This window comes from Citrus sinensis, chromosome 4, assembly GCF_022201045.2.
Source record: "Citrus sinensis cultivar Valencia sweet orange chromosome 4, DVS_A1.0, whole genome shotgun sequence".
Taxonomy (NCBI): domain Eukaryota; kingdom Viridiplantae; phylum Streptophyta; class Magnoliopsida; order Sapindales; family Rutaceae; genus Citrus; species Citrus sinensis.
Genome location: NC_068559.1, coordinates 8,923,351 through 8,950,888, shown reverse-complemented (window position 1 = coordinate 8,950,888; position 27,538 = coordinate 8,923,351). Strand labels below are relative to the sequence as shown.

Here is a 27,538-nt window from a genome sequence, read left to right as displayed (position 1 = left end):
ATTTCATCCTACATTATATACATTTTAGTCATTTATTTTCTTAAACCCATTTAACAATAAGATTTACCAAACACTCATAACTGCTTTCAAAATTCACAGTACTTTTGAAAATAAAATTTACCAAACACTTAACTGATTCTCTTCACAGTTGATTATTTCTACAGCATAACTAATAACAATTATTTTAAAAACTGCAGTATTACCAAACTGGCCCTTAGTCTCGCTGCTTAGGCGTTTTAAATTTAGAAGTTCAGTGTTGCTACCAGCTTTCTTGTTTAGATCCCGAGCTTTTAAACTAACTTTTGAACTTTAAATGCATGGTCAACATTATACAGTGGGCCGCAGTAGCTGATATTCCATACGGTTTGATTAAGAAGAACTCAAGTATACAGAGAGTTTTATTTCTTTTTTAACGAATTAAACGACAGTAGCTGATAGACGAAGTCACAAAGAACTCAAATTAAAACAGTTTAAGAGCTAGTTTGGAATTGCTTCTTGGAAGATTCAAAAGTAATTTTGAAAAGTTAGAAGCTAATTTTGATGTTTGGTAAATTATTTAAAAAATTACTTTTTGTAAAATCACCTTATTGTACAGTATATTTTGAAAAGAAGGAAATGAGTAATTTTTTAAAATTTAATTTTGAGAATCACTATATTTAGGGCTAGGTTTGTTGGGTCCATCTCATATGGGTGGCCTAAACCTAAGCTTCTATTAATTTGGGTGTTTAAATAATTAAAGAAAACTTGAAAGGAGTAAATGAAAATTTACCATGCTATTTGGCTTTAAAAAGCAAGACCTAATTTTCACAATTGCATAAAAGCGGCGTGACATAAAGAAAGATAGGAATATTGATTTCAATATTTGATTGGACGATCAGCGGGTGATTTTAACTTTGTTTTCTTTCAAAATTTGAGGATAAATTTCTGGCATCTCTCTCTACAATCCTATTGGTCATAATTTTTATTTTATCTTCTCGTTAGCTATTATTTAAGATATCCACTTGTTGAAGAGACAGATATGAGGTTATTACTATAAGTTAAGAATATTGAGATTCTCGATACTGTTAGTCTCTAGTATTATCTATCATTGAAATATTTTAATAGAATAAAATTCTAATAACTAGAATTAAAAAAAAAAAGACTTGTAAATCGAATATTTAAAAAAATTCTAAAAAGAACTAGGAAAATAAAAAATAACTTCAGCTTAAAATTCTTCAAATACCATTGTAATCTCAGCAATTTTTAAACCATATTAAAGTTTTGGTGATAAAATAATAACATGCAAAATATTATATGGTAAAATGTAATTATAAAAAAAAAAATTAGCATTGAATTGATATGTCAGAAACTTTTGTCGGTACTTGATAATATACATTAAATTTATTACAAATTTTAATGATTTTCTTTAAAGGGATTTTAAACAACAATTATCATATGTTAAAATTAATTTTTAATTTTTTAAAATCATTGTTGACAATCTCAATGGTTAATCAACATATATAAATATTGTTTGGTTTTAATGTAATATTATAAAAGAAAATGTTCAAGCTGCTATAAGGAGAAATTATTATAATTATTGTTTCTTTTATTTGACTTGAGAATAAAGTGTTTAATTCCACTGAGATCTTGTTGAGTACGACCTATTTGATTAATACAATGTGTGTCCATATTTGCGGCTTTCTGCTAATCTTTTTTTTCAAAATTCTTATATATCCACGTACTAAGTTGATATACATATGATCTGTTGATTATTGTCAATTTGTCATTATAAATAAAAGAAATATTAATTAAGTTAACTATTTTATTCAATTCATCAACCTTTATTTGGTCCTTTCACGTGGGCATACCACTTTCTTGCTTTCCTTGCACCAATACCAAAATCTCTTTTTATAAAAAAGAAAAAAAGATACTGCTATAAACTAAAATTGTATTATGTTGACTATAATAATATTGGGTCAAATTGTTATATTTATTTTTAACAAATTTAGATCTAGACCCCTAAGTTTTAAGTCACTATTAATAATAAATATTGCATGTGTTTCCATATGGGTGTGACAATGGTATCTCATAATTTCTGTATTTTAAAATTTATTAATTTTTTATTAAATAAATTGATGGTATTCTAGTTATGAGATTCAGTAACTTAAACTCGTGGCCATCTTTTGTGCTTGTTTTTGGATTTTGCATGTCAAATAATTCTTATTTAAAAGCTTATTAGTTGCATAAAAGTTTCAGCAAAATATGTTTCTTGACTAATCCCATTGGGCAGTAGAATATTATAATCTTTATAGAATATAATAATAATTATTATTATTTCTTAAAAAATAAATATTTCCATTGAATATATTCGTTTGAGGTCCAATCAGAAAGGACATTGGAGTTTGGACATGGCCTTGGACTTGGTGATCGAAATTAATAAAATAAAATATAAATACCTATTTATTCTTTAAAACTTAGACGATTTTACAGTTTCAAGAACCACCTTTGATCAATGATAAATACTCTAAAATAATGCTCTTTCCTTAACATTAAGATCCAAGGTTCGGGTTTCTCTATGTGGCTGGGTAAGTTCATTTTCGTATTTTTTGTGTTGGACTGTTATTGAATTTTATATGGTGGCCTTTGAGCTTTAATTATCGGTTACTTCTAATTGGGCTTTATACACTTTCTTCTATTATAAAAATATTTAAAGATGATGAATACATTAATTGTGATTTGTGTACACTAATGATATCAATAAAATGAAATATTGTTAGACACATTGCTTTTAGTGTTTGTGTACATACAACGTGCATTTTTTCTTTTTTTATAGAAAACTGAAATTTAAATGTTTTTTTCATCAGTATGATGGAGAGTCAAACCCTACACTTCATATATCTTCTAAAAAGTTTTTCCTATAAAGATAACTTTCCTTAACTCATTATTTAAGCTCAAATACTATCATATTTATGTTTTGTATTGAAAAAATAAATCTAAATTTCAATTATTTTTTTGCTGCTATAATCATAAGTAAGGTGTTAAAGCATTATTTCCTCCACTCTAGGATATCAGAATTGGAGTTGCTTAATCTAATATTAATAAATTTTACTATAACTTAAAAAATTACTTTTTAGCAAATTTTTATTAAAATATTATTCCTTCTTATCTTATTTCCTTCATAAAACTCACTTACCGATTATAAAGATGTCTCTAATTATAACAAAACTAATAAAATCTCATACTAACCAAATTTTAGTATAAAAAATTTAATATATATATGAGTGTGTGTGTGTGTGTGTGTATTTGCATTTGTATTTGTATTTGTATATGTATATGCATATGTATATGTATGTATGTATTACTAAATGAGAAATTTATTAAGGGACATTATCATTGCACCACCTTTATTTTGCCTTATGTTTATCCAACCATTACAAAATTTTACCATGTACTTTCCACCACATTTCTTTTTGCATTTGTATCAACTAGCCATTTTTGTATTAATACTATTAAATAATTTTAATAAAATGATAATTTTACCCCCAAATAAATTAAAAGATCATTTTATTTTATAAAAGTTTTAAAAATAAAAAATATAATAATAAAAATATCCCTAAATTTAATAAAAATAAATCCCAAAATTAGAATTTTTATTTTTAATAAAATTATAATTATAAAAATAATTGCAAAAGTTTGGGATTTAATAAAAATCCCCTAAATTATTAAAATTTTAGGATTTATTCTTTTAAGAAAGAAATTCAGTTATTTTAATAAAATTTTGCAAAATTATAAAATTTTAATAAATAAATTCATTTATTTTTATTAAAATTTTGTAAAATTATAATTTTTAATAAAAATAATTATTAAAATTTTGTAAAAACTAAATTTAGTAAAAATAAGTTGAGCATCTCTATTTGGGATTTATTTTTTTTATTAAATTTAGGGATATTTTTATGATCATAATTTTTAATTTTAAAAATTTTTATGAGATAAAATAGTATTTTAATTTATTTGGGAGTAAAATTATTTAATAGTGTTAAAACAAAAGTGACTAATTGATACAAATATAAAAAAAATAATAAAAAATATATATTAAAATTTTATAATAATTAAATAAACATAAAATAAAATAAAAGTAGCGCAATGATAATTTACCATTAATTAATACTACCCAGTCTACACTTACAAGAAACATGAAAAGGACAAAAAGGTGTGGTGGGGACTGCAGAAGCGAAGTGACCAAACTACCCTTGGTAGAATTCATTGGATGATGAAACTAAGCGGATACAAAATGATGGAGGGCAAATGGTTCGGATTGTCCCGACTTGAATCCCGAAATTTATTTTAATAGAAATCTACATATATGTGGCTTCTAAAGTTTCAATTTAATGCATATAAATCTTGTGTTTATTTCATCACCCCAATTTGACTGAGAAATCTTTAAATTAAACTAAAGTAAATCGATTCCGGTTGTGTTTGATTTGAACTTCCCGATCCGGACCGTTATCGGTTCGGATTTGGGCCCAGCCCGAACCGAAAATCGAAATGGACAATCTCAGTGGCTCAACCTCACACTTCAATTCTGTCAATTAAAGTCAAAATTCGGATACAAATTCGTTAAATCCTATAAATGAGATCCGGCGACTCTTACAATGCGGAAAAAGCCAAAAAAAGGTGTTATTGCGTGGGCCCCCCCCCCCCCCCCCCCCCCCGCCCCCCCAAAAAAAAAACAAATGAAAGAAGAGTATTTCCAGCTGAGTCTCCTCCATGCTGTCCCTCCTATTTGAGTGCGCGCACACTCACAACTACAAACACAGAGTGGCACGCACTTGCGTTTCTGTTAACTACATTCTCACTTCGGATTCGGAATCGAAACGAAACGTTTTTTTTTTCCTTTTCCTTTAGAGTGAGGAGGAGCCTGTTTCGTTAACGTTTTAGAATTTTTTTTCATAACGATGGCGGCGGAGAAATGGGTACTGATGGTGACGGCGCAGACGCCGACGAACATAGCTGTGATAAAGTACTGGGGGAAGCGAGACGAAACCCTAATTTTGCCTGTCAATGATAGCATCAGCGTCACCCTTGATCCCGATCACCTCTGTACTACCACGACCGTTGCCGTCAGTCCTAGCTTTGACCAAGATCGTATGTGGCTCAATGGCAAAGTATAATTTTTACGCTATATTTACTATTTTTTCGACATTTTTTATTTTATTTAAAACATTTCGGAAATTGTGATAATTTAAAAATTTAAATTAAATTAAATTAACTTTTTTTAAAAAATTTTTTGCTCGGTAACTTAATATGGATCTTAGCTTGTAGATTAACACTGTGATTGCTGATTAGCGTAGGAAATTTCTCTTGGAGGGGGAAGGTACCAGAATTGTTTGAAGGAAATTCGGAGTCGTGCTTGTGATGTTGAGGACAAGGAGAAAGGGATCAAGATTGAGAAGAAGGACTGGCAGAAATTGCATTTACACATTGCTTCGTTTAACAATTTTCCGACGGCCGCTGGATTGGCTTCCTCTGCTGCTGGTTTTGCCTGCCTTGGTAATATTGTTGATTTTATTAACCAAATGCTATCTATTTATTGATTTATAAGCTTTTGTTTCAAAAGAAAGTTTTTAGGGATTATCGTGGTATATTGTTCTTTTCTTTTTCTTTTTTGGGTTTTATGCAGTTTTTTCACTGGCTAAGCTGATGAATTTGAAAGAAAATCAGAGCCAGCTTTCTGCTATAGCTAGGTAATTAGTATGTCTGGTTTAATTGGCATAACTTTTCTTCTTTCGAGTTGCTTGATCTGAAATGATATTTGTGTGTATTTGATCTTGTATCATCATAGCATCCATATAACAGAGAATCAAGAATGCTAGTGGTTCATATATATATTTTCCTTTTTCTGATCCAGGCAAGGTTCAGGCAGTGCTTGTCGTAGTCTGTTTGGTGGATTTGTCAAGTGGATAATGGGAAAAGTATGTTATATATATATGTATATATAGCTATGTTCAGTCCTGCTTTTGAGGTTTATTTTCACGTAGCTAATGTTAGTGCCTTCTCAACATCTCCAGGAAGGAAATGGAAGTGACAGCCTTGCAGTTCAACTTGTTGATGAAGAGCACTGGAATGATCTTGTTATTATTATTGCTGTGGTATGTACTTATGATCTTGTTATTGTTATTGCTTTTAGTGCTGTAATTTATTTATCTTTTCTAAAATACGAACAGCCATAGCATTTTTTAAGTGGTTTTAGGTTGTTCTGTTCCCCTCTTCAAATTGCATTTTTTGATTGCATTCTGAAGTGTTTACTTGATTCACTGGTAGAAAGCTTTTGAATTTATTATGTGGATCATCCAGCGATAGCTGTACTTTATTTTCTTAGAAACTGAGACACAGTGAACTTTAATGGACCCCTAAATGTAGGTTATGTTGATCCTAATGTGTTGGACCAACACTGCAACTGACCATGATTCAAGTTAGATATGTGCAGTCAATTTATTATTGCTATTCTGTCTTGTTTTGACCTATTGATTTGATGAGGTTGCTAAGTGTTTGCTGCAAGAACAGCTTCAAATACAATATTTTTACAAAATATTTAATGTTGTAATTCGTAATAATGCTATTGATTTGATGAGGTTGCTAAGTGTTTGCTGCAACTACAGCTTCAAATATAATATTTTTACAAAATATTTAATGTTATAATTCGTAATAAGCAGTTCATGTGGAACCTTTTCTGTTATGGTTCTTCTGTGCCCCTTTAACTTTGTGCTCTTATTTTATTTTTTTCGTTTAAGGTGAGTTCACGGCAGAAGGAAACAAGTAGCACCACAGGAATGCGTGAGAGTGTTGAAACAAGTTTGCTTTTACAACATAGAGCAAAGGTACAATTTCTCATCCTGAGTGATTGTCTTGAAGATATTGGCAGTTGCTACAACAACTGAGGTATTTGGTTCTAAGAAGTGTCAGGCTCATTTCTTGTAATCATTCGAGATAATGATATAATGAAATTTCCAGGTGTTCTTGGTGGGAAAGTTTTCTGCAAATTTATTTTTTTATTTTTTTATTTTTTTATTTTGGTCCTTTTTCTTGAGGCCATTTTTTCTTTTAACTTAATTATTTATCGAACTTTTAGTTTGTTTCAAAAGTGTTTTATTGTCTGTGATGATTTCTTTTGTGCTTTGGACCATAATATAGGAAGTTGTGCCAAAACGGATAGTACAAATGGAAGAAGCCATCCAAAATCATGATTTTTCGTCTTTTGCACAATTGACCTGTGCTGATAGTAATCAATTTCATGCGGTTTGCTTGGATACATCTCCCCCAATATTTTACATGAATGATACATCCCACAGGTAAGTCCTAATGTATGTTTGTTTGTTTATTCGCTTATTCATCTTCTTCATCACTTTGGTTGATTATTGATTTGCAAACTTGTTTCAGAATTATCAGCTATGTTGAAAGATGGAATCGTTCCGTGGGATCACCTCAGGTTTGTTCATTTTTTGCAACGTTATCTGGGAGGTGTTATGAATTCTGTCATTTAAAACATATTTTTGTTCTGTCTATTTTGAGTGCTTCCGCCAGAGAAAATTCTTATATATCCTTTCCCTGAAAGTTGCCTCATATGGCTTTCTCATTCTATCTCAATTTGTTTTCAATAATGAATTTGTACCTCTGTGGCTAATACTTTCCCACCCAATCAGAAGAGAAGATAGTAAGTTGATGTTGAATTAGAAAATCATTTTCTGGGATTGGATTGAGCTCTCTCACGTAAGTCCAAGATTTGAGTTGAGTGATTATGCCCTTTGGCATGTATCAAGTGGTCAAGGGTTTATTCCCCCTTGGGGCCACCTACTCTGGATATAATATCTCGTTATTGTTGTCATGGATACTGAGATGATAGGATCTGGTAATAGCCCTCAATTTCACACTTTGTTAACTCCCAAGAAAGGCTAGGGGTCTTGAGATTGAAAGAAAAAGAGAGTTGAGCTCGCCCGCCTGGCCCATCATCAACATAATGTTAATATACTAGCTTCACTATCATTTTTCATTTTGTTTCCTCTGTATAGATATTAGATAAGTAGTTATATAGAAATCCAGTGCTGGAAAATTGATATGTGCTCGAAATTATGCTGGTTATTGAAATATTTTGACTTAGACAAAATAAATCTTATAGGTGGCATATACTTTTGATGCTGGGCCTAATGCTGTTCTGATCGCTCGTAATAGAAAGATTGCTACCGAATTGCTTCAGAGGCTACTTTTCTTTTTCCCACCAAACTCAGAAACAGACCTGAACAGGTAATTGGTATTTGGTTGTTAAAGTCTTGAGAGAATACAGCACTGTTCTTTAACAGTACAAGATACATTAAAGGGATTTGGGTGCATCATCCTTTTGGATAACTTATTTCAGTGTATTTTCTTCTAATCATTTGCGTTTTCATTTACTTTTCTTATGTCTAGTTATGTTCTTGGTGATAAATCAATCCTACGTGATGCTGGTATTGATGGGATGAAAGATATAGAAGCTTTGCCACTACCTCCTGAAATTAACAACATATCAGCGCAGAAATATTCAGGGGATGTCAATTATTTTATCTGTACAAGACCAGGTGGAGGTCCTGTTTTGCTTTCTGATGACAGTAAGGCTCTTCTCAACCCCAAAAGTGGTTTGCCTAAGGAAGCTTAGAGTAGATTAATTTTCACTTTGCTTATTCTCCAGCAAGTCAAATATTTCCATGAACCTCAAGTATTTCATTCAGATGATCATTACAACTTAAATGGAGGTTTCCTTGAAGCGAATTTCTGAACTTTCCTTCCGAATTTATAGTTGTTTTTGTAATTTATTTCCTTTCCCCTTTAATCCATTGGGGGATCACGGACTCGTCCTCTTTGAAACAAATAATGAATAAGTTGTTCATCATTCCTGGCTGTATGTTTCCATTTTCTTTATGTGAGCATTATTTTGAAGCTTAAAAATAGCAAAAAAAAAAAAAAAACTATTTGCAAATCACCTTAAAAGTTTCGAATTATTTTCTTTTTTTTTCTGTTCAATAGCACGACAGAATGATTGCATCAATTATTTGTTAAAAAAAAAAAAAAGAGGCTTGCAATAGAAGGTATCATGCTCCAATTTTCTGTAGAGTTTGACTGTATTATCAGAGAATGGCAGATGATTTTATCCGGGAAAAAAATTCACTGTAGCTTATGTATTCACAAAATTAATATATATATATATTCAAGTAAATGGTCATTAAGGAAAAACAAACTTGTAATGCAGAAAAAAATTGAACATTGTGTGGACAGTCATGCATATTGTGGATGAATTGACTAGCAGCGCCAACTCACACGGAAATTCTCGTGATGGCAGTTCCATTGTTATGAATTTGATCATATTCCTCGTATGCCCTTTGGCTATTTATACAAGAAGACTTTATAGTTTGCAATATATTCTTTTTATCATCTCAAACGAAAAGTCCAACAAAAAAATGGATTCAGATCTTGAAAACTATTTTCGAGAACTTCAAAACGTAAGGAATGCAAGAGACAGATAATTTTTATCGTGTTCGAAGAAACAGAAACAGAGAGATTTTCAGAGAAGCGAGGAGGGAAGAGGAGCACGAGCAGCAAGCATTCAATGAAGCAAGGGCTGCAAGGATTGCTGCTGAAGAAGAGCTAGCTGAAATTGCTCAACAGTTGCTTGCAGCTACGACCATTGAGGTCGGGTCAGTCGCTGAAGCAGAAGTAGCCATCGCGTTTAAGAATGGCAATGGCTGGAATGGCACCATTGTGCCATTAACGAGTCTCAGTGGCGAAGAAAAGCAAGACTTGAAAAGGAAAGTCTCGGAGAAATTTGGCTATGTCTTAGAAGATGCCGAACCAGCTGCTGATACTGATGGTGGTGCTGCTGCCAGTGGTGATGAGGATCAGTGAAGCTGCTTGAAGCCTTTTCTTCTGTTATCGGTTTTGTGTTTTTGTTTTTATTTAGAATTGTGTTGTTGTAATATGCAGAGAAGGGTTTTTACCATTTCCCTTTAAATAAGTTCATTTTAATCAACATGTATTGTTGTTTGTACTAATTACTTTATCTGTTATTGTACTTTCTTTAGACATTTTCATTTGTTAATAAAATATCTCTCTTTAACTCTTGTCTTTAAAAAAAAAAAGGGTAGTAAACAACAATTAATCAATGTCATTTTCTCAATGAGGTGGATCGATCGAGTTCATTGGAACTTGGAAGTCCAATTGTTCAGAAATTCTTGAAAATGCCATCGAACTTGAGAAAGTGATTGTTAGTTCTACTTGTGCAAGCCTTTTGGATCCTTTTGGAAGCATGAGGAAACTGAGGTTAAAATGGCAGCAAGAGAGTTGCGCATCAAGTCGTTGAACTAGTAATCAGTTACCATCCGTGTAACCATGCTTTTCTTTTTGTAGGTTCAGCTCAGTTCAATGCAAGGGAAACCAAAGTACAATACTTAAAAATTGTTTTACTTGACTATGAATAATAATTTGAATGTTTGCTCTTACATCACTTAAGAGGAAAAAGAAAATAAATGGATTGGCACCTAATAGGCTAGTTAAGTCATGATAATGTTACTTTCTCACCAAGTAATAGTGCTTTTATGATAGCCTCGGTCATCCCATCAGCGTCTGCAATCAAGTGTCCAGAACCTGGTATTTCATGATAGCGAATCCATGGAAGTTTTTTGGAAATGTATCGTTGCAGGATTACAGGTACAAGCCTATCTTCATCACCTTGCCATAGATGGACGGAGCCTTCACTATTAGGAAAAGGGTTCTCCAGGTCCATAGGATCGAATTCCCAAGTCCCAAATCCTATCATCATGTCACGAAATAGAGACTCGTGTACACCTTGCTGAATTACCTGTGCCTGCAGAATATATATAGGAGCAACTCAGCTTCTTGTACATTAAGTTATGACATTTTAAGAACACTTTTTCCTTGTATAGATAACATGCATCGCAACATCATTTAGATCGACTAGTAATTAAAGGTTCAGAAACTTTTCCGTTGAAGATGGATACTGCAGATGAATTCATTTCTAAATTCTAGGTTTTATCCTAGGGTCGATTCTTTAATCAATGGCCAGGCATAAATTGTACCCTGTTGATTTGTCTCACAGCCAGCTTAGGCATAAGTTGTACATCTTGGGCAGAAAAAATCTCAGGCCTACGAGCTACAACAGCAGATGGAGGAAATAATTTTTGAGTATTCCACCAGTAGGCAAGCCATGGAGCATAGTGAGCGACTCGCAGAGCCCATTGATCCTGTGGCAATTGTAGGTAGTATGCTTCTTTGGTTAAGTTGGCAGGAAAGCCAGGCCACCAGTAGTTAATCACTGGAGCGATTAGTGCTGCTCCAGTTAGCCTGTACGCAAAGCAAAAATCCAGCTTACAAAAATCAGCACCAGATTCTAATACAAAAATAAAAAAACAAGTAGTTTGTACTCAAATAAAATCCATATTGCATATAAATTGTTTAAAAAATGAAACTTCATACTGATAGGTTGTGATTCAATTGCATTTTTGCTTGTTCTTTGACTCAGGTTCTTTATTAATATCGTCCTATTTTATTCTTAACATAGCCGAAAAGGCAGAAGATCTCCAGCAATACCAGTGTTGTTATCAGGGCAATTTAAGCACAATCCATTTGCTTATACTCTATTACCTGTGAGGGATGTACTTGAGGCAGCTCCAAACCACCTGGCCGCCCATAGAAAACCCAACAACATAGAATTTGGATCCGAGTCCTAACTCATCAGCAAGCTCTTCGATATCCAGTGCCAAACTTTTCCTTGTTCGTTTTGGATCGGGGTCACTTTCACCATACCCTGGTCTGTCAAATGACACAATGTATATCCCCAATTCATCAACAACTTCCTGAAATGATATGCAAGCAAGCACCGTGAAGTTAAGTGAACCAACACAACCATTGAACAAATGAAAATTCAAATGCAACAATGAAGTTGGATATTCAATTGAGTTGAGGAATTTCAAGTACTGGTGAGAGGTTTGCTGCAATAGCAGCATCATGTCTAGAAGAGCCAAAACCATGAACAAAGATAATCTTATATTTGGCCAATTCTTTAGACACGCCATGCTCCTTGTAAGCCAAATGCCTCCCATCCCTCAGCTTGATTCTAGGTGCTGTAATGGCAGGGCCACCAGGGGAGCCACAAACATTGGGAGGCGGAGGGCGAGTAGCTTGATACGCCCATGCCACAAACCCAATCAACAATATCACTGTAATTTCCCGGATCATTCCTAGAATGAAGAATTTATAATTCAATTAGAACAATATCACTGATTGATTGATCATGTATAAGAAAAATCCTAGCTATTTTGGTTTAAACTTAACACGTGGTTGCTATACTCACAACAACAATGAGAGAACTACAAAACAAAATCTTCACAAAACAAATATAAAGCAAAACTTTACTGATTTTATTCCATCTTAATCAAAATTTAAGACCTCGTATGACTTTGAATCTGAAAATTAGCATCACATGCTAAAGATTCTCAAAATGGACTCCGTGGGCAGTAGTGACGATTATGATGTTAAACAAACATATAAACCTCTCTGGAATGTTAATCCAAAATTAACTTAAATTCACAAACCAATATTCTAAATGAACAAAATTAACACAGTTGTTACCAAAATCAAGTGTATTGCTGATAAAAATAGCAACAATAATAAGAAGAAGAAGTGAGAGAGAACCTGAAAGAAACTGAAAAAACTGCTGCTGCTGAGGAAGATAATATCTTTATGCTTCTTAGAGAGACTGTGTTGTATGCTTTGAATAAATATATTTATAAACATAAAGTGGCTGAATTTTAGTCATCAACAAACCAACCCCAAAATTTATTTGTCAAAAACTTTCTATAATTTGAAAAATTGGAATTATATATACACTGCCAAAGGCTTACGCTAAACCAGCAGAATTCATACAAATAGCAAAAGCCCCACAGGATAAAATGCTGCTGCTACTTTGCAGAGGTTGTATGGTTCAGCAAAAACCACAGCTAGAAATAATAATAATAATAATGATAATACAAATGGAATTTACAGTTGCGTTAATAATATTAGTTATGAAAATTATTAGCCACCCAATTGGATAGAGGTTATTATGTAATTAAACTGTAGATTTAATGACTTTGCTGATCAACAACCGGGTCTAGGTGAATTAATATAATATGTCTTGTATGGTATTTGTAATTTTCATATGACGATAATAAAATAATTTCTAGGAAAAAGCTCGGGAGACAAAGCCGAAAGCAAAACATCATCATGTTGAAAGTTGAAACATTGACTCGTAAAATAATAGCCATTGCCTATTGAAAATAAGTTTCCAACTTTTTCTAACAAATCTGATTTTGATTTCACTCGCCATGCATAGATAGGTATGAGAAATTTTACCGTGACAAGTTTATTTTTAGCTAGGATGGAAAATTTCACTCACTCGCGAATAAGGGCCGTGAACGCAAAATACATTTACCGTCAGTTGATTTAGATTTACCCCATTTGCCAAATCAGACATTAATTTATATCAATAAAAGTTAAAAATATTTGGGGGCTGGTGATTGCACCCCACCAAAGTAAAAGGGGTAGAAAAAGTAGTTGCACCAAAAAGCAATGGTATTGGAACAAATATAGAATGGTTGGATTTTCTTCTAGATGTGGTCCACCGAGTTTAAAAGACTATTATGTTCAATTAATTTATTTCTTTAATTTCGTTGGCATGAAAACGAAATGTAGGGACTGTTGTTTTAAAAAAAATGACATTTACTTTTTCTTCTAATAAAGAACCCTCTTGTAAATTTACAATTGGCATGACCAAACGCTGGCGTTTTTGCAGCTACAAAGCAGCACATACCAGCCATATTCCAAATCCAATTGGGTGATCTACTACTAGACATGCCCAAAATGCAAAATACAATTTACATTGACATGCCCAAGATGCAGGACAATTGGGGATAAACAGCTAGCGAGTTGATTATGACTTTTGGAAGATGGCCGAAAAAGAACTTGGCTCCTGACGAGTATCAATGTGAGTGTCCCCGATACTCAATCTACCTTGGCATTGTTGCATGAGGGATCTTTATCTCTCCGAAGCCAGAAGTTAACTAGGAATGAGTCGATGATAATCGTCATATACTGGTTCAATGTCAGAAACGATGAAGTTTATAGACAAAGAAGAATGAGAACAAGCAAACCAGATTCACCGAATGCACCACCCAGCTCCTCCACAACTGCCACCAGTACTGGCAGAGTTTTCTGCAAAAGCGTGAAAGAGATATCAAGCCTAAACTATCAGTTCAGAGCGAAAGCTGCCCAGATAATTTTTTCAAGTGTAAGACAAACAAAAACAATTTGGTTTCCTCGTTTTTTACTAGTTTTCTTATTTGTCATTTAATGTAATATCTCTTCGAGGTAAAAGACCAAAGTATTGTCATTTGATTGACAAAGGATGAACATTCAGCTCAATGGACCTGGCTTGCAACAAGTACAACTGCATTGGTATTCTCTTTCTTGGCAAAGACCGACTGATGATCACCAGAAACGGATGAAAGGATCCGTTGTTGGTTTTAAACAAAGAAAAGAGTACACAGAGAAATTGGGGCTGCTAATTGCATTATAATTCATTGCTGCAATATTTGAATTTATACATGAAAAGAAACAAACAAAGCCAAAAAATCTGCCTACATATCTTTAACACATATCTGATATCATACAATTCAAAAACAAATTTTTTTTCCTACAATCTTGCAGGATTTTATTGACAGCATAATCAAATCTTGCTGTTTTTATTTTTACTCAAATCCTGCAGCAAATATAGCATTGTCATCACTCCTCCTTGCTATTTTTGCTGCAGACACCAATTCTTTTCTTCAACAACTCAAATCTTGACTTTGACAGTCCCTTTGTCAAAATGTCAGCTAGCTGATCTTCAGTCTTGCAATACACGAGCCTTACTTCATCATTCTTCTGGACTTCTCTAACAAAATAATACTTAATTTTGAAATGCTTTGTCTTCCCATGGAACACTGGATTGTTAGAAATTGCTATGGCAGCTTGATTATCAACAAAGATTTCAGTTGCATAATCCTGAATCATTTTCAAATCTGTCATAAGCTTCCTTAGCCATAAGGCTTGATTGACTGCAGCAGCAGCTGCAATATACTCAGCCTCAGCAGTAGACTGAGCTACGATTTCCTGCTTCTTTGAACTCCAACAGAAACAACCTGAACCAAGACTAAACAAATAGCCTGACGTGCTCCTCATATCATCACAGGATCCTGCCCAATCACTATCAGCAAAACCATGCAAAATGAGCTTGTCTTCCTTCTCAAATTTTATTCCATGATCCAAAGTTCCCTTGATATACCTGAGCACCCTTTTAGCAGCCTTGTAGTGCAATTCACTTGCACAATGCATATATCTGGACAGCAAACTCACAGTAAACATTATATCAGGTCTTGTTGCTGTCAAATACATCAAGCAACCTATAAGACTCCTATATAATGCTTCGTCAATCTTTTCAGCACCATCATCTTTACTAAATTTCTCATTTTGAGCTAAAGGAGTACATACTGACTTGCAATCCTCCATGTTGAATTTTTTTAGCACTTCTTTAGCATATTTTTGCTGTCCAATGAAGATCCCTTGCTGTGACTTTTGAATTTCCAGACCTAAAAAGAAAGTCATCTCTCCTAGATCAGTCATTTCAAATGCTTGCATCATTTGAACCTTAAATTGCTTCACTAATTCTTCATTGCTTCCTGTGACAAGCAAATCATCAACATAAAGTGAAACAACAATCAATTCATGATTAATTACTTGAATATACAAAGTTGATTCACTCATGCTCTTGTTGAAGCCTATGTTCAGCAAATGATCATCAATCCTGCTGTACCAAGCTCTTGGAGCCTGCTTCAAGCCATATAATGCCTTTTTTAATAAATATACTTTCTTTAGATCTGCAACAAAACCCTCAGGCTGCTCAACAAAGATTTCTTCATCCAAATAGCCATTTAAAAAGGCTGATTTAACATCAAGCTGGTAGATTTTCCACTGCTTTTGTGCTGCAAGTGCTAGAAGCAATCTGATGGTGTCCAGCCGTGCTACAGGTGCAAACGTTTCAGAAAAGTCAACACCAAATAGTTGAGCATACCCTTTTACAACCAGCCTTGCTTTGAATTTGTTTACAGAACCATCAGCATTGAGTTTGGTTCTATAAACCCATTTCACTCCAATAGTTTTCTTGTGTAGTGGTCTGTCCACCAACTCCCAAGTTTGATTCTTGTGAATCATCTTGATCTCATCTTCCATTGCTTCAAGCCACTTTGGATCTTTAGCAGCCTCATCATAACCTGCAGGTTCAAGCACAACCATATTGCACTTTTGATAAATTTCTGTAAGTGGTCTGGTACCTCTTATTGGCTCATCATCAATTATATCATCATCTAGCAATTCTGGTGCTTTTTCTTCTGCAAAAGCTTGCTTTGGTTCAGCTGTTTCCCAATTCCATCCTCCGGCTTCATCAAATTTAACATCTCTACTCACTATGATTCTTCCCGTCAAAGGTTGATAAACTCTATAACCTTTGGTGAGAGTACTGTATCCTACAAAAACTCCATATTCTGCTTTTTGATCCAACTTCTCTCTTTTTGCATCTGGAACATGAGTAAAACACATGCAACCAAAAATTCTTAAGTTATTAATAGAGGGTTTAAAACCAAACCAGGCTTCAAAAGGTGTTTTTCCATTTAAAGCCTTTGTTGGTAACCTGTTTTGCAGAAATACAACAGTATTAACAGCCTCAGCCCAAAACATTTTTGGCATTTCCTTCTCAAACAACAAACATCTAGCCATCTCCATGACTGTCCTGTTTTTCCTCTCACTGACTCCATTTTGTTGAGGTGTATAGGTTGCTGTAAGCTGATGTTCAATCCCTGCAGCTTCGCAAAACTTAGCAAATTTATCAGTTGTATATTCAGTCCCATTATCAGATCTGATCACCTTGATTTTACAGCCACTTTGATTTTCAATCCATGTTTTAAACTTCCAAAACACACTAGCAACTTCAGATTTTTGTTTGAGAAAGTAAACCCAACACATTCTACTAAAATCATCAATAAGAACCATGAAGTACCTATTACCATTTAAGGATGCAGTCCTCATAGGTCCACAAACATCTGTGTGGATTAACTGAAGCTTCTCAACTGCTCTCCATGCCTTATTAACAGGGAATGACAATCTAGCTTGTTTTCCCAGCTGACAGACTCCACACACTGATGCTCCTCCTCCATTGAAAGTCATTCCTTGCACAAGATCATTTTTCTGCATGTAATCTAATGCAGAATAATGAAAATGCCCCATCCGCTTGTGCCATAACTCAGCCTGGTTCAAAGTACATTGATATGCACTACATTCATCCTTGTTCCAACTTAAGCTGAAGCTTTTGCTGTTCATTTTCACAGAGAACAACACTACACCATTTGGGTCAGTAATGACACATATTTTATTCTTAAATACAACAGAATAACCTTTCTCAAGCAATTGTCCCACACTCAGCAGATTTCGATCAATTTTAGGAACAAGTAATACATCAGAAATAAACTTGATACCTGCTGAGCTTTTTATTGCAACTGTCCCTTTACCTTTCACTTCAATATACTGCCCATTGCCAACTTTAACTCTTGACACTTCTGACTTGTTTACTTCTTTGAAAAGAGATTCATCGAAAGACATGTGATTTGTGCATCCGCTGTCTATGAGCCAATCATCACTCGAACTGTTACTCGAAAAACAAGATACAACAAAAAGTTGTTCATCCTGTTGTTGTTCTGCTGCTTGAGCTTGGTGTCCTTCTTGCTGTTTGTTTTTACACACCCTCTCCATATGCCCCATTTGCTTGCATGCCCTGCATTAAATGTCAGGCCTAAACCAGCATTTCTTTTGCGGATGAGAGGTTTTCTTACAGTGAGGACACGGGGAGTGCTTGCCCTTGTTGCCTTCATTGATGCTACTTTCCCCCTTCTTGTAAATCTTCTTACTCCACTGTTTCTTTTCTTTGCTGCCTCCCTGAGCTTGATCAGCCTCTTTCACTTGAAATGCTCCTTCAACCATCTCCTCCTTTCTGTAAGCTCTCCTTTGTTCTTGAGCTTGCAGTGCATTGACAAGCTCTGCCAATGTTATTGTTGACATATCTCTGGACTCTTCAAGTGAAGAGATTTTAGATTCAAATCTCTCAGGCAAGGTCACCAAAATCTTCTCTACAATCCTTCTATCAGAAAACTCTTCCCCAAGCATTCTAATTTTATTGGCAATCATCATCAACTTGTCTTTATAGTCATTAACTGTTTCTGTCTCCTTCATTTTCTGCATTTCAAATTCCCTTCTCAGGTTCAGGACCTGCATTTGTTTTGTCTTGACGTTCCCCTGATATTCTTGTTTCAAAAGATCCCATGCCTGTTTCGCTGTTTCACAAGTCATGATTTTGTGAAAATTGTCTCTGAAACTGCAGAGTGAATGCATGTCTTGGCCTTATATCTCCTTTTTCTTTCATCCCTGTTATTCCTCATATGAGCTAATGGTGGATCCTCTGGATCTGCTTCCACCAAGTCCCATAGGTCACATGCTTCCAGGTAAGATTCCATTTTCACAGCCCATATTTGATAATTTTCACCTGTGAAAACTGGAGGAGCAGATAAGAAACCATTTCCTGCCATATTGAAGTGTAGGAAGCCTCTCTAATCACGTTACAGGTCCCTTAAGAATAAGGGCTCTGATACCACTTTGTTGGTATGAAAAGAAACAAACAAAGCCAAAAAATCTGCCTACATATCTTTAACACATATCTGATATCATACAATTCAAAAACAATTTTTTTTTCCTACAATCTTGCAGGATTTTATTGACAGCATAATCAAATCTTGTTGTTTTTATTTTTACTCAAATCCTGCAGCAAATATAGCATTGTCATCATCCGTAAAGCAAAAGCATTAAAAGCTAATAGAATTAGATGCAGAAGTCTGTAATACAAGAAAAGTCCTTTCTCAGTTGATTTTAATCCATTAAGGTTCAAACGAAGAATGAACAGTCCAGAAACCTCTTCTATTTCCCATATTTGTGATGTAAAAGTCAAGTTTTATCATTCTATCAAGCTCAACTCAAATATCAAACGTATTTGACTTGTTTAGTTTCAGGCTCAAAATTTTCCCAAGTTTTATATTTTGGATATATTATCTATGGTTTCAACATATGTCATAAACTATACACCTAAGCTTTCCTAGGACCATGTGCTTTTAAGTAAAATATTTGGCTGGTTCAGCTAGTGTGCTTCCATATATTGATGTACATTTGTGCCGCATAATTTATTTTGGGCTTAAGAAAATCTTAACTAACAAACCTAAGTTAATACGAAGTCACGAAAGAGGTGTAACTAATCTCAAAATCAGAGCATAGTGAAAAAAATAAGCACAATTTTCAGTTTCAATGTGAATTCTAGGCTGAAAGAATACATGTAATAGCATCTAGAAGTATTTCAAACTTGAGATAATATCCCCAACAGAATAAAGTGAAATTTTGTCAAATTTAATATCTCTAATTGAAAATTGAAAGGTATAGTACTATGATGTTAGTCCTCATCCACAGTGTGTCCAGAGATCTATTATTAAGCCTACATGGACCAGAACCAATGCAGAACATGGATTAAGAAAGGATGCTCAGCAAAATATCAGTTTAGTAGCACCAAATACACATCAGGTCCACCTTTATAACAGCAGAATCATAATAGATGCCTCATTTTTAGTCCTTAAATGGAGTGCAGAAGATTTATTTAATTTTCATGGCAGCTAAATGCTCTTAGTGTAGTGGATTTTAGAGGTATACAATTTGCAACATACAGCGGCACCAAAGAGAAACAAGGAAATTAGTGCGTTCCCCTCCCAATTGCCACAAGAAAAACTTGAGGCTTAACCATCAACAGTAATTACCTTGACCTGTTCACTTGTATCCACGGCACCTGAAGAATTACCATATTTTCAGAGCATGATATAGTTTCCCAAATCAAGCAACATACAAGTCTCTCATAATCGTACGCAAGGAATATCCAAGTTACTTATTTATGAGACAATTATCAAGATTAGACATTTTCCAAGAGATGGTCAAAATTAAGCTTTTCAGGAGATATGTATATAATCTTGAAATAAAAATTGGCATGATGCAAAACTCGTGACAGTCCTTAAATATGGAAAAGACAATTTTGATGATTCTATGCCCCCCCCAAAAAAAAAAAGAAAAAGAAAAAAAGCACACGAACACAAGTATTAGAGCAAGTATTTTGAACACGAAGTAAGTCACTAAAATTAAAAAAATAAATAAAATAATTTTATTAATGTTACACAGGAAGAAAGACAATACAGTCCTCAAACGAAATAATAAATTGATGATTCTAAGCAAAATGAAAGACAATTCTATGGGCGGAAGGAAAAACTTCAGTTAATCATTTTACTCGACTCACGACAACCACAATTTTATATAGTTGTGGCATGCGAAAAAGTGTCAGCTTTTTTCTTGGAAAATAAAGATGTATTTTAAATCTCTTCTCACCAATTCCATTGTAATAGTAATCAATTTTTGTTTTTGAAAAATTATTTTTCATTCTGAAGAAAACTATTACCTAATCCATTATTGATGCATTTGATTCGTAATGAACAGGCAAAGAGCAGTCCCTAACAATTGAGAAGCAAACAAAGACTTAAGGAGCACAACAAGATCTCTAATTAAACAATTAAAAAACAAAAAAAAAAAAAACACCTGTATTGGAGTCATTCCATGCAAGCAATTAAAATAATTTTGTTCTCCCCAAGTCAACAATAACAAAGTTTTGAAGAAGAACTAGGAAGTTAGATTAAGCTCACATGAAATAATAATATAGACAACAGATTCCATTCAAACCATATAAAGTAAGTCAAAAAATCCAGACCAAACTGCACGGCCAAATAAAACCTTGGTACAATCATCCCAAAATTTAAAATGTGAAATAAACTTATTATACTATTGAAATTCGAATTAAACTAGTTGAAGTTGTGAAATTATGTGCATTCAATGTAACATTAGGAAAGGTAGGGTGAAGGTCTTACCAGACTAAGGAAAATGGTGTTGGGAAATTGATTAGTGAAGTAGACACGCAATTAAAGTTAAATTGAGAAATAATGAAACAACGGAATTACACAGGAACACCAAAATTTACGTAGTTCGGTTTTTAGCCTATGTTCACAGTGAAGTTAGAAGGAAAATATTTCACTAGTAAAGTGAGAATTACAAGTATTGTAATATTTTGACTCACCACCCAGAATCTCAATACACCCAATCTCTCACTCACTAATCTTTTCTCTTCTCAAAATGGAATTGAAGAAGAAAAGAAGAACGGGATGCAGAGGAGGGAAATGAAGCCCTCTATTTATAGCTTCATTTCCTATCCCTTTTTTCAATTAAAATAATAATAATATTATTTTATTATATATTTTTTTTCAAAGATTTCAGCTCTCTCTCCTTTTTTTCCTTCAATCCAAATGCAATGCAGCAGTGCTCTTTTAGAAGAGCGGTGCTCACCACTCACTTTTTTGACATTCTACCACTTGGAGATTAGATTGAGAATCAATCAATCTCCACACCATCCTTTATGCTTCGCCATTGTCATGTTGCTTACGTTTACTCCATACAAACTTGTCAGCATTTATTGGTTTGGTCAAAACATCTGCTAGATTCTCCTTGGTATGGATTTTCTGCAAATCCACTCTTCCATCTTCCACTACTTTTCGAACGAAGTGATACTGAACTCTTATGTGTTTTGTCCTAGAATGAAAGACTCGATTCCTTGCAATGTGCAAGGCACTCTGACAGTAATAGAATATAGAAATTTTCTCTTGTTTGTGCCCGAGCTCCTCCAATAACCTGTGTATCAAAATAGCTTCCTTGCAAGCTTATGTAGTTGCCATGTATTCTACTTCTGTTGTAGATAAAGCCATAACAGTCTACAGCTTCGAAACCTAGCTTACAACACCTCCTACAAGTGTAAACACATAGTTAGTAGTGTGTTTTCTTTTGTCAATGTCTCCGAAAAAATTGAATCCACATAGCCCCTGACAGTAAAATTTGATTCTCCTTAACATAATGCAACATTTAAGGTTCCTCTGATGTATCTCAGAATCCTCTTCACAGTTTTCCAATGCTCTCCACTAGGATTCGCCATATATCAACTGACCGCTTCCATTGCTTATGCAATATCTGGTCTTGTACAAATCATAGCGAGCATCAAACTTCCCACTACTGATACATATTGTACTCGAGACATCTCTTTCCTCTCTGCTTTATTATTAGGACATATACTTGAGAATAATTTGAAATTAACAGGAAGTTGGATAAAAATTGGCTTACAATCTTACATGTTAAAGCACTGCAAGATTTTCTTTAAGTAATTTTTTTGAGAAAACCAAATCTTCTTATTATTTCTATTTAGGTAAATTTGCATTTTTGGAATCTTATTTGCTGGTTCTAAGTCCTTCATTTAAAACTTCTTAGCCAATTGTCCTTTAACTCTTGAACTCAATCTTTGTTGGGGTATGTTACCAATATATTATTCACATACAACGGCAAAATGATGAAATCATCAACTTCAAACCTCATGTAATATACACAAACCAAGTTCTTTTTGCCCTTTTCAGCAAAACTATCTGGTTGAAACATATAAATTTCTTTTTCAAATTCTCCATGAAGAAATGCAGTTTTCACATCTAACTGCTCTGAATATAGGTAAAATATAGCACACAGCCAAGACTACTTTGACTGTCGCGAGTCGGACCGCCGGAGAAAATATCTCTTTAAGTCAATGCCTTCTTTCTGAGCATATCCTCTCAATACCAATCTTGCACGATACCACTCCATTTGGTCATTGTCATCGCGTTTGATGTTGTAGACCTATTTTTTTCTAATGGTTTTTCTTCCACGTGGCAGTGGTACAAGTTCCCATGTTTTATTCTTGTGTAGAGCTTCAATTTCTTCTTGCATTGTTGTCATCTACAAAGCAACATCTTAGCTATTTAAAGATTCGTGGAAAGTTGATGGCTCGTCATTCTCTGTTAGAAGACAGTATGCAACATTGATCTCTGTGACATAGTCTGAGTGCCACCCTAACTCGACTGGTTCTTATTCCTCGTGCTCTAGTGTTACTTCAGAAGAATCTAAATCTTCATTTTCCAGATTATTTTCAAAATATAAAAATACAATCTCTGACTTTTTCTTTACAATGCTATCATCCCCATCTCTCTTTTGCAGTTGATCTTCTACAAAGATAATATTTCTACTGATAACGATATTGTGGGTAGTAGGGTCCAACTTCGAAACCTAGCTTTCTTGGGCGTTGTACATCACATAAATAGGACATCCAAATCAATATAGGTGGGAGTAATCAGCTGGCTTTTCAGTCCACATCTCCATTAGTCTTCAACTCAATTACTGTGGATGGCGACTGATTTACCACATAACAGACAGTTTTGGCTGCTTCTGCCCAGAATGAGTTGGGTATGTCAGCAATCATCAGTATAATCTTTATTGTTTATGTAAGAGTTTTGTTCATTCGCTCCACCACTCAATTTTGTTGAGGAGTGTATGCCACTGTGAATAGTCTATGAATACTTTTTGCATATAGAATGCAAGAAACTCACCATCTGTGTATTTTCTATTATTATCTATTCTCAAACACTTGATCCTCTTCCCTGATTCAAGTTTAACCTGTGATTTGAATTCTTTGAACACTGGAAACCCATCTGACGTTTTCTTGATTTGATACACCCAACATCTCCTAGAATAATAATCAATAAAAGTCACTAAGTACTTTGCACCTCCCTTAGATATGTCTAGTGATTCCCAAACATCAAAAAGAACAAAGTCTAGAACGCATTTACTTCTAGTGTGAGATCTACTGAACTTGAATTGATGCTCTTTACCTGTAACACAGTGCTCACAAAATGGTAAGTTCACCGATTTGAACCTAGGAAGTAACTTTCGCTCAGAGAGAATCTTCAAACTTTGTTCCAACATACGACCAAGTTTGAGATGCCACATCATTGCTGATTCTTCTTTATTTGATACGACACACACATCAACTTTCTGTAGTGTTTCTCCTTCAAGTATTAATGGATTATCACCGATTTTTTCTGCCTTTATCAATACAAGCACACCTTTGACTATCTTCATGATTCTATTTTCTACATGAGTTTTGCATCCAAGACTACCTATTTGTCACATAAATAATAGATTTTTCTTTAAACTTTGATATATCGTACCTCCTCAATTATGTGAATTGTACTATTAAAGATTTTTATTTTGACAGTATCAATACCAGTGATCTTTAAGGTATGATCATCACCCACGTATATAGATCCTCTTGAGATAGATTCATATTTGTGGAACCATTCTCTTCGAGAGGTTATGTGACAGGTAGCTCCTGAGTCTATAAGTTAGACGTCATGTAGCCATTTTCTACATTTTGAAACAGTTGTTGCTTCACTATAGAGAATTTTGGCATCATTCGAGGTACTTGCTACACATCCCTGAGCATTTGATGAGTCAGGATTCTTACCATCTCTTCTCTTCTGATTGTTCTAATATTTTTTTTTTGACATGCCATTTTCTTGCCACAGTTGTAGCATTTGACATTTTTCTTACTTTTCAATTTTGATCTGCCATGATTGTGGCTCCCACTAGGACCATGTACCGCTAATCTGCCTCTCACCATCGTTAGTGCTTTCGCTTGTTGTGAATTTGCTTGCCTGTCTTCCTTATTTTTGCGCCTACTCTCTTTTTCTAATACAGAGGCTGCAACATCATCAAAGACTAGGTACTCCGTAAGGATATTGTTCGTTAATTTGATAATGAGTTGATTATATGAGTTAGGTAGACTTTAAAGTATAAGGTATGCACGTTTAATTTCCTCTATTTTATGACCCAATGATGTAAGTTGTGAAAATAAAGTTTTCAGAGTGTTGATATGGTCGGTCACTGATGTAGATTCCGCCATTCAAAGAGTGTAAAGTCTTCTCTTTAAGAAGATCTTGTTATGTAGTGACGCCTCGTACAGTTCTGTGAGAGTATCCTAAATGCCCTTTGCTGTCTTTTTTTTGCCACACTAAGTAATACCTCATCTGCAAGTGCCAAGTGTAGATCAGCAATTGCATTACCGTCCATCTCATTCCACTTGTCATCAGTGATTCCTGCAGGTCTTTCCTCAATTGCTTTTAAGCAATTATGTTTCATTAAAATTGCCCGTATTTTTATTTTCCACAACGAGAAATTACTTCAGTTGAACTTCTTAATTTCGAACTTTGCTGCTATTTTGTTGATAAATACCGCACACAAACTAGTGTAGTACCTTGAATAGTTGTGAGTATGTGTGAAAATGCACATTAGGAAAGTTCCCAGAAAAGACTGGAGGGGTCACAATAGTCTTAATTAAAATCCAAACTCCTTAGGCTCATATCGCCTTTACAAGAAAACTTTTATTTCCTGTTTTGCACCGCAAAATTCTTGTATCACTCCCACCGTTTCTCGTAAACAGTACCGTATACGTGAATAATGCCATTTATGCAAACAATTCCCCAACTAAAAAAAATACAACCAATAGCTCTGATACCACTGTTGGAAAATTGATTGGTGAAGTAGACACACAACTAAAGTGAAATTAAGAAATAATGAGACAATAGAATTACATAGGGACACTAAAATTTATGTGGTTCGACTTTTAATCTACGTCCACAGGTAAAGATAAAAGGAAAATATTTCATTAGTAAAATGAGAATTACAAGTATGTAATATTTTAGCTCATTATCCAAAACCCAATATACCCAATCTCTCATTCACTAACTATTCAAATCTCACAATTCTTTTCACTTCTCAAAATGGAAATGAAGAAAAAAAGAACAATTGGATATAGATGAGGGAAATAAAACCTTCTAGTTATAGCTTCATTTTCTCTCTCTTTTTCAATTAAAATAATAATAATATTATTTTATTATTTTTTTCAAAGATTTCAGCTTTCTTTCTTTTTTTTCTTCAGTCCAAATGCGGTGCAACACTACTGTCACTGATCTTTGAAAAAAGTTCACGGATTTGATTGACAAATTCTGACAAATACAAAAAGAACATTAATTAAGGCATGAATACTGTATGTACTTTATAAGAGTGGTGGAAGAATGCTTATAATAGGCATGGAACTTGCTTTCTTAAAGGGTAATCGCAAGCTTAAAAATCTGTAACAAAATTACAGCCATTTAATACACGCACACTCATACAAATGCATATATAGTTATGCTAAATTAATCCCATATGGTATCCCTTTTGAGATAACATTTGGGATATGTAGCGTTATTCATATATCATATTAGTGTGGTTTATAGATATGGATAAAGACAAAAAAAAAAGTAAGGCAACATTGCTTTTTGTGGAGTTTGTAGAAGGATAGAGAATGATTAAGAAATGAATATACCTATTTTCATTTTATAGGTTTTCTAAAGCATACAATGGATTTCTCTTTTCAGGCTTTTTGCATTCTTGAATGGGCTTTGTACTTGTAAAATGTTTACTAATAATAAGATAATGTACTTCTGGGCATTTTGAATGGTCGACCAAATTAACAAAGGTCAAAACAAATTGCATTTCCATCGTTAAGCAATTAAATTGCAAGTGCTCGTTGCCATTATTTACAAAACTAAGAGAGAAAAAAAAATGACCGTAAAATGTGCCTTAGTAAAAATGTTTATCACAGGACCGTGCTGGGTAAGAAATCGTCAGTTGGGCCATATGGTGCTATAATCAATTCTACAAATCAATTATTCTGAAACTATTTGCTAGATGATGCTCATAAGTCTAATCACATCTAACGTACCAAACAGAAAAAAGCCAAAAATTCTAAGAGCAAATGAATATATTGAGACATTCACTTGTGATGGATTCTCATAAAACCTGTAAATTAAAAGTAACAAATCACCATTCTACAAAACAGATGCCCCATGGATTGTATAATAATTTGTTCATGGTATTCCACAAGACTAGTTTTATATGCAACAGCAGTAAGAAAATATGTCAACTCACTTTATATACTATCAACTTACTAAACTAGATAAACATGAATGATCGATAAATTTAGATAAGAAAATAAATCCTAATCACTCCACTTAAAAGAATTCTGCAATTTTCAATGAAATAAGTTCGAATAAAGTCTCATTAAACAAATTCTTCAATTTCAATATTTTCAACAGAAAGAGTGCAAAAGAAGAAGATCATTGCAATGTTCACAAATTCTTAGTTTTTTAGCTAATGCCTTTTTATTGACAAAAAATAATGTGTGATGAGTCCTATCACTGCAAATTTCTTACTAGAAAGTTTAATTTAGGTTCTACACCCAATCAAAAAATGCCCAACATAAACCACAGTGTACCTAAACAATATCTACTATTGGCAAAGCTTCATTTAGCAATAG

General features: G+C 33.9%; 2 protein-coding genes across 2 annotated transcripts; one reads left to right on the top strand and one right to left on the bottom strand.

Moving 5' to 3' along the window:
* The first annotated feature begins 4,715 nt into the window (after positions 1-4,715).
* On the top strand, positions 4,716-8,899 carry LOC102616609 (diphosphomevalonate decarboxylase MVD2, peroxisomal-like). The gene is made up of 10 exons (XM_006485142.4): positions 4,716-5,144; positions 5,331-5,529; positions 5,660-5,723; positions 5,888-5,951; positions 6,048-6,128; positions 6,771-6,857; positions 7,171-7,328; positions 7,417-7,465; positions 8,153-8,277; positions 8,440-8,899. Exons 1-10 carry the CDS (start codon positions 4,935-4,937, stop codon positions 8,663-8,665), a joined length of 1,263 nt encoding a protein of 420 aa, XP_006485205.1. The 5' UTR covers positions 4,716-4,934; the 3' UTR covers positions 8,666-8,899.
* Positions 8,900-10,443: 1,544 nt separating this feature from the next.
* On the bottom strand, positions 10,444-13,008 carry LOC102616911 (uncharacterized). The gene is made up of 5 exons (XM_006485143.4): positions 12,715-13,008; positions 11,998-12,260; positions 11,665-11,876; positions 11,100-11,364; positions 10,444-10,867 (listed from the first exon to the last, which is right to left on the bottom strand). The coding sequence occupies exons 2-5, from the start codon at positions 12,256-12,258 to the stop codon at positions 10,559-10,561; spliced, it is 1,047 nt and encodes a 348-aa protein (XP_006485206.1). The 5' UTR covers positions 12,259-12,260; positions 12,715-13,008; the 3' UTR covers positions 10,444-10,558.
* Positions 13,009-27,538: the final 14,530 nt, after the last annotated feature.

Bases quoted from the DNA above. Each gene is read 5' to 3' on its own strand.
- LOC102616911 (XM_006485143.4), bottom strand. From the start codon at position 12,258: ATGATCCGGGAAATTACAGTGATATTGTTGATTGGGTTTGTGGCATGG. The intron at 11,877-11,997 runs GTACTTGAAATT...ATATCATTTCAG, and splicing joins TTGCAGCAAACCTCTCACCA to GAAGTTGTTGATGAATTGGG. The intron at 10,868-11,099 runs GTACAATTTATG...TATATTCTGCAG, and splicing joins CTGTGAGACAAATCAACAGG to GCACAGGTAATTCAGCAAGG.
- LOC102616609 (XM_006485142.4), top strand. From the start codon at position 4,935: ATGGCGGCGGAGAAATGGGTACTGATGGTGACGGCGCAGACGCCGACG. The intron at 6,858-7,170 runs GTACAATTTCTC...ACCATAATATAG, and splicing joins TTTTACAACATAGAGCAAAG to GAAGTTGTGCCAAAACGGAT. The intron at 7,329-7,416 runs GTAAGTCCTAAT...AACTTGTTTCAG, and splicing joins ATGAATGATACATCCCACAG to AATTATCAGCTATGTTGAAA.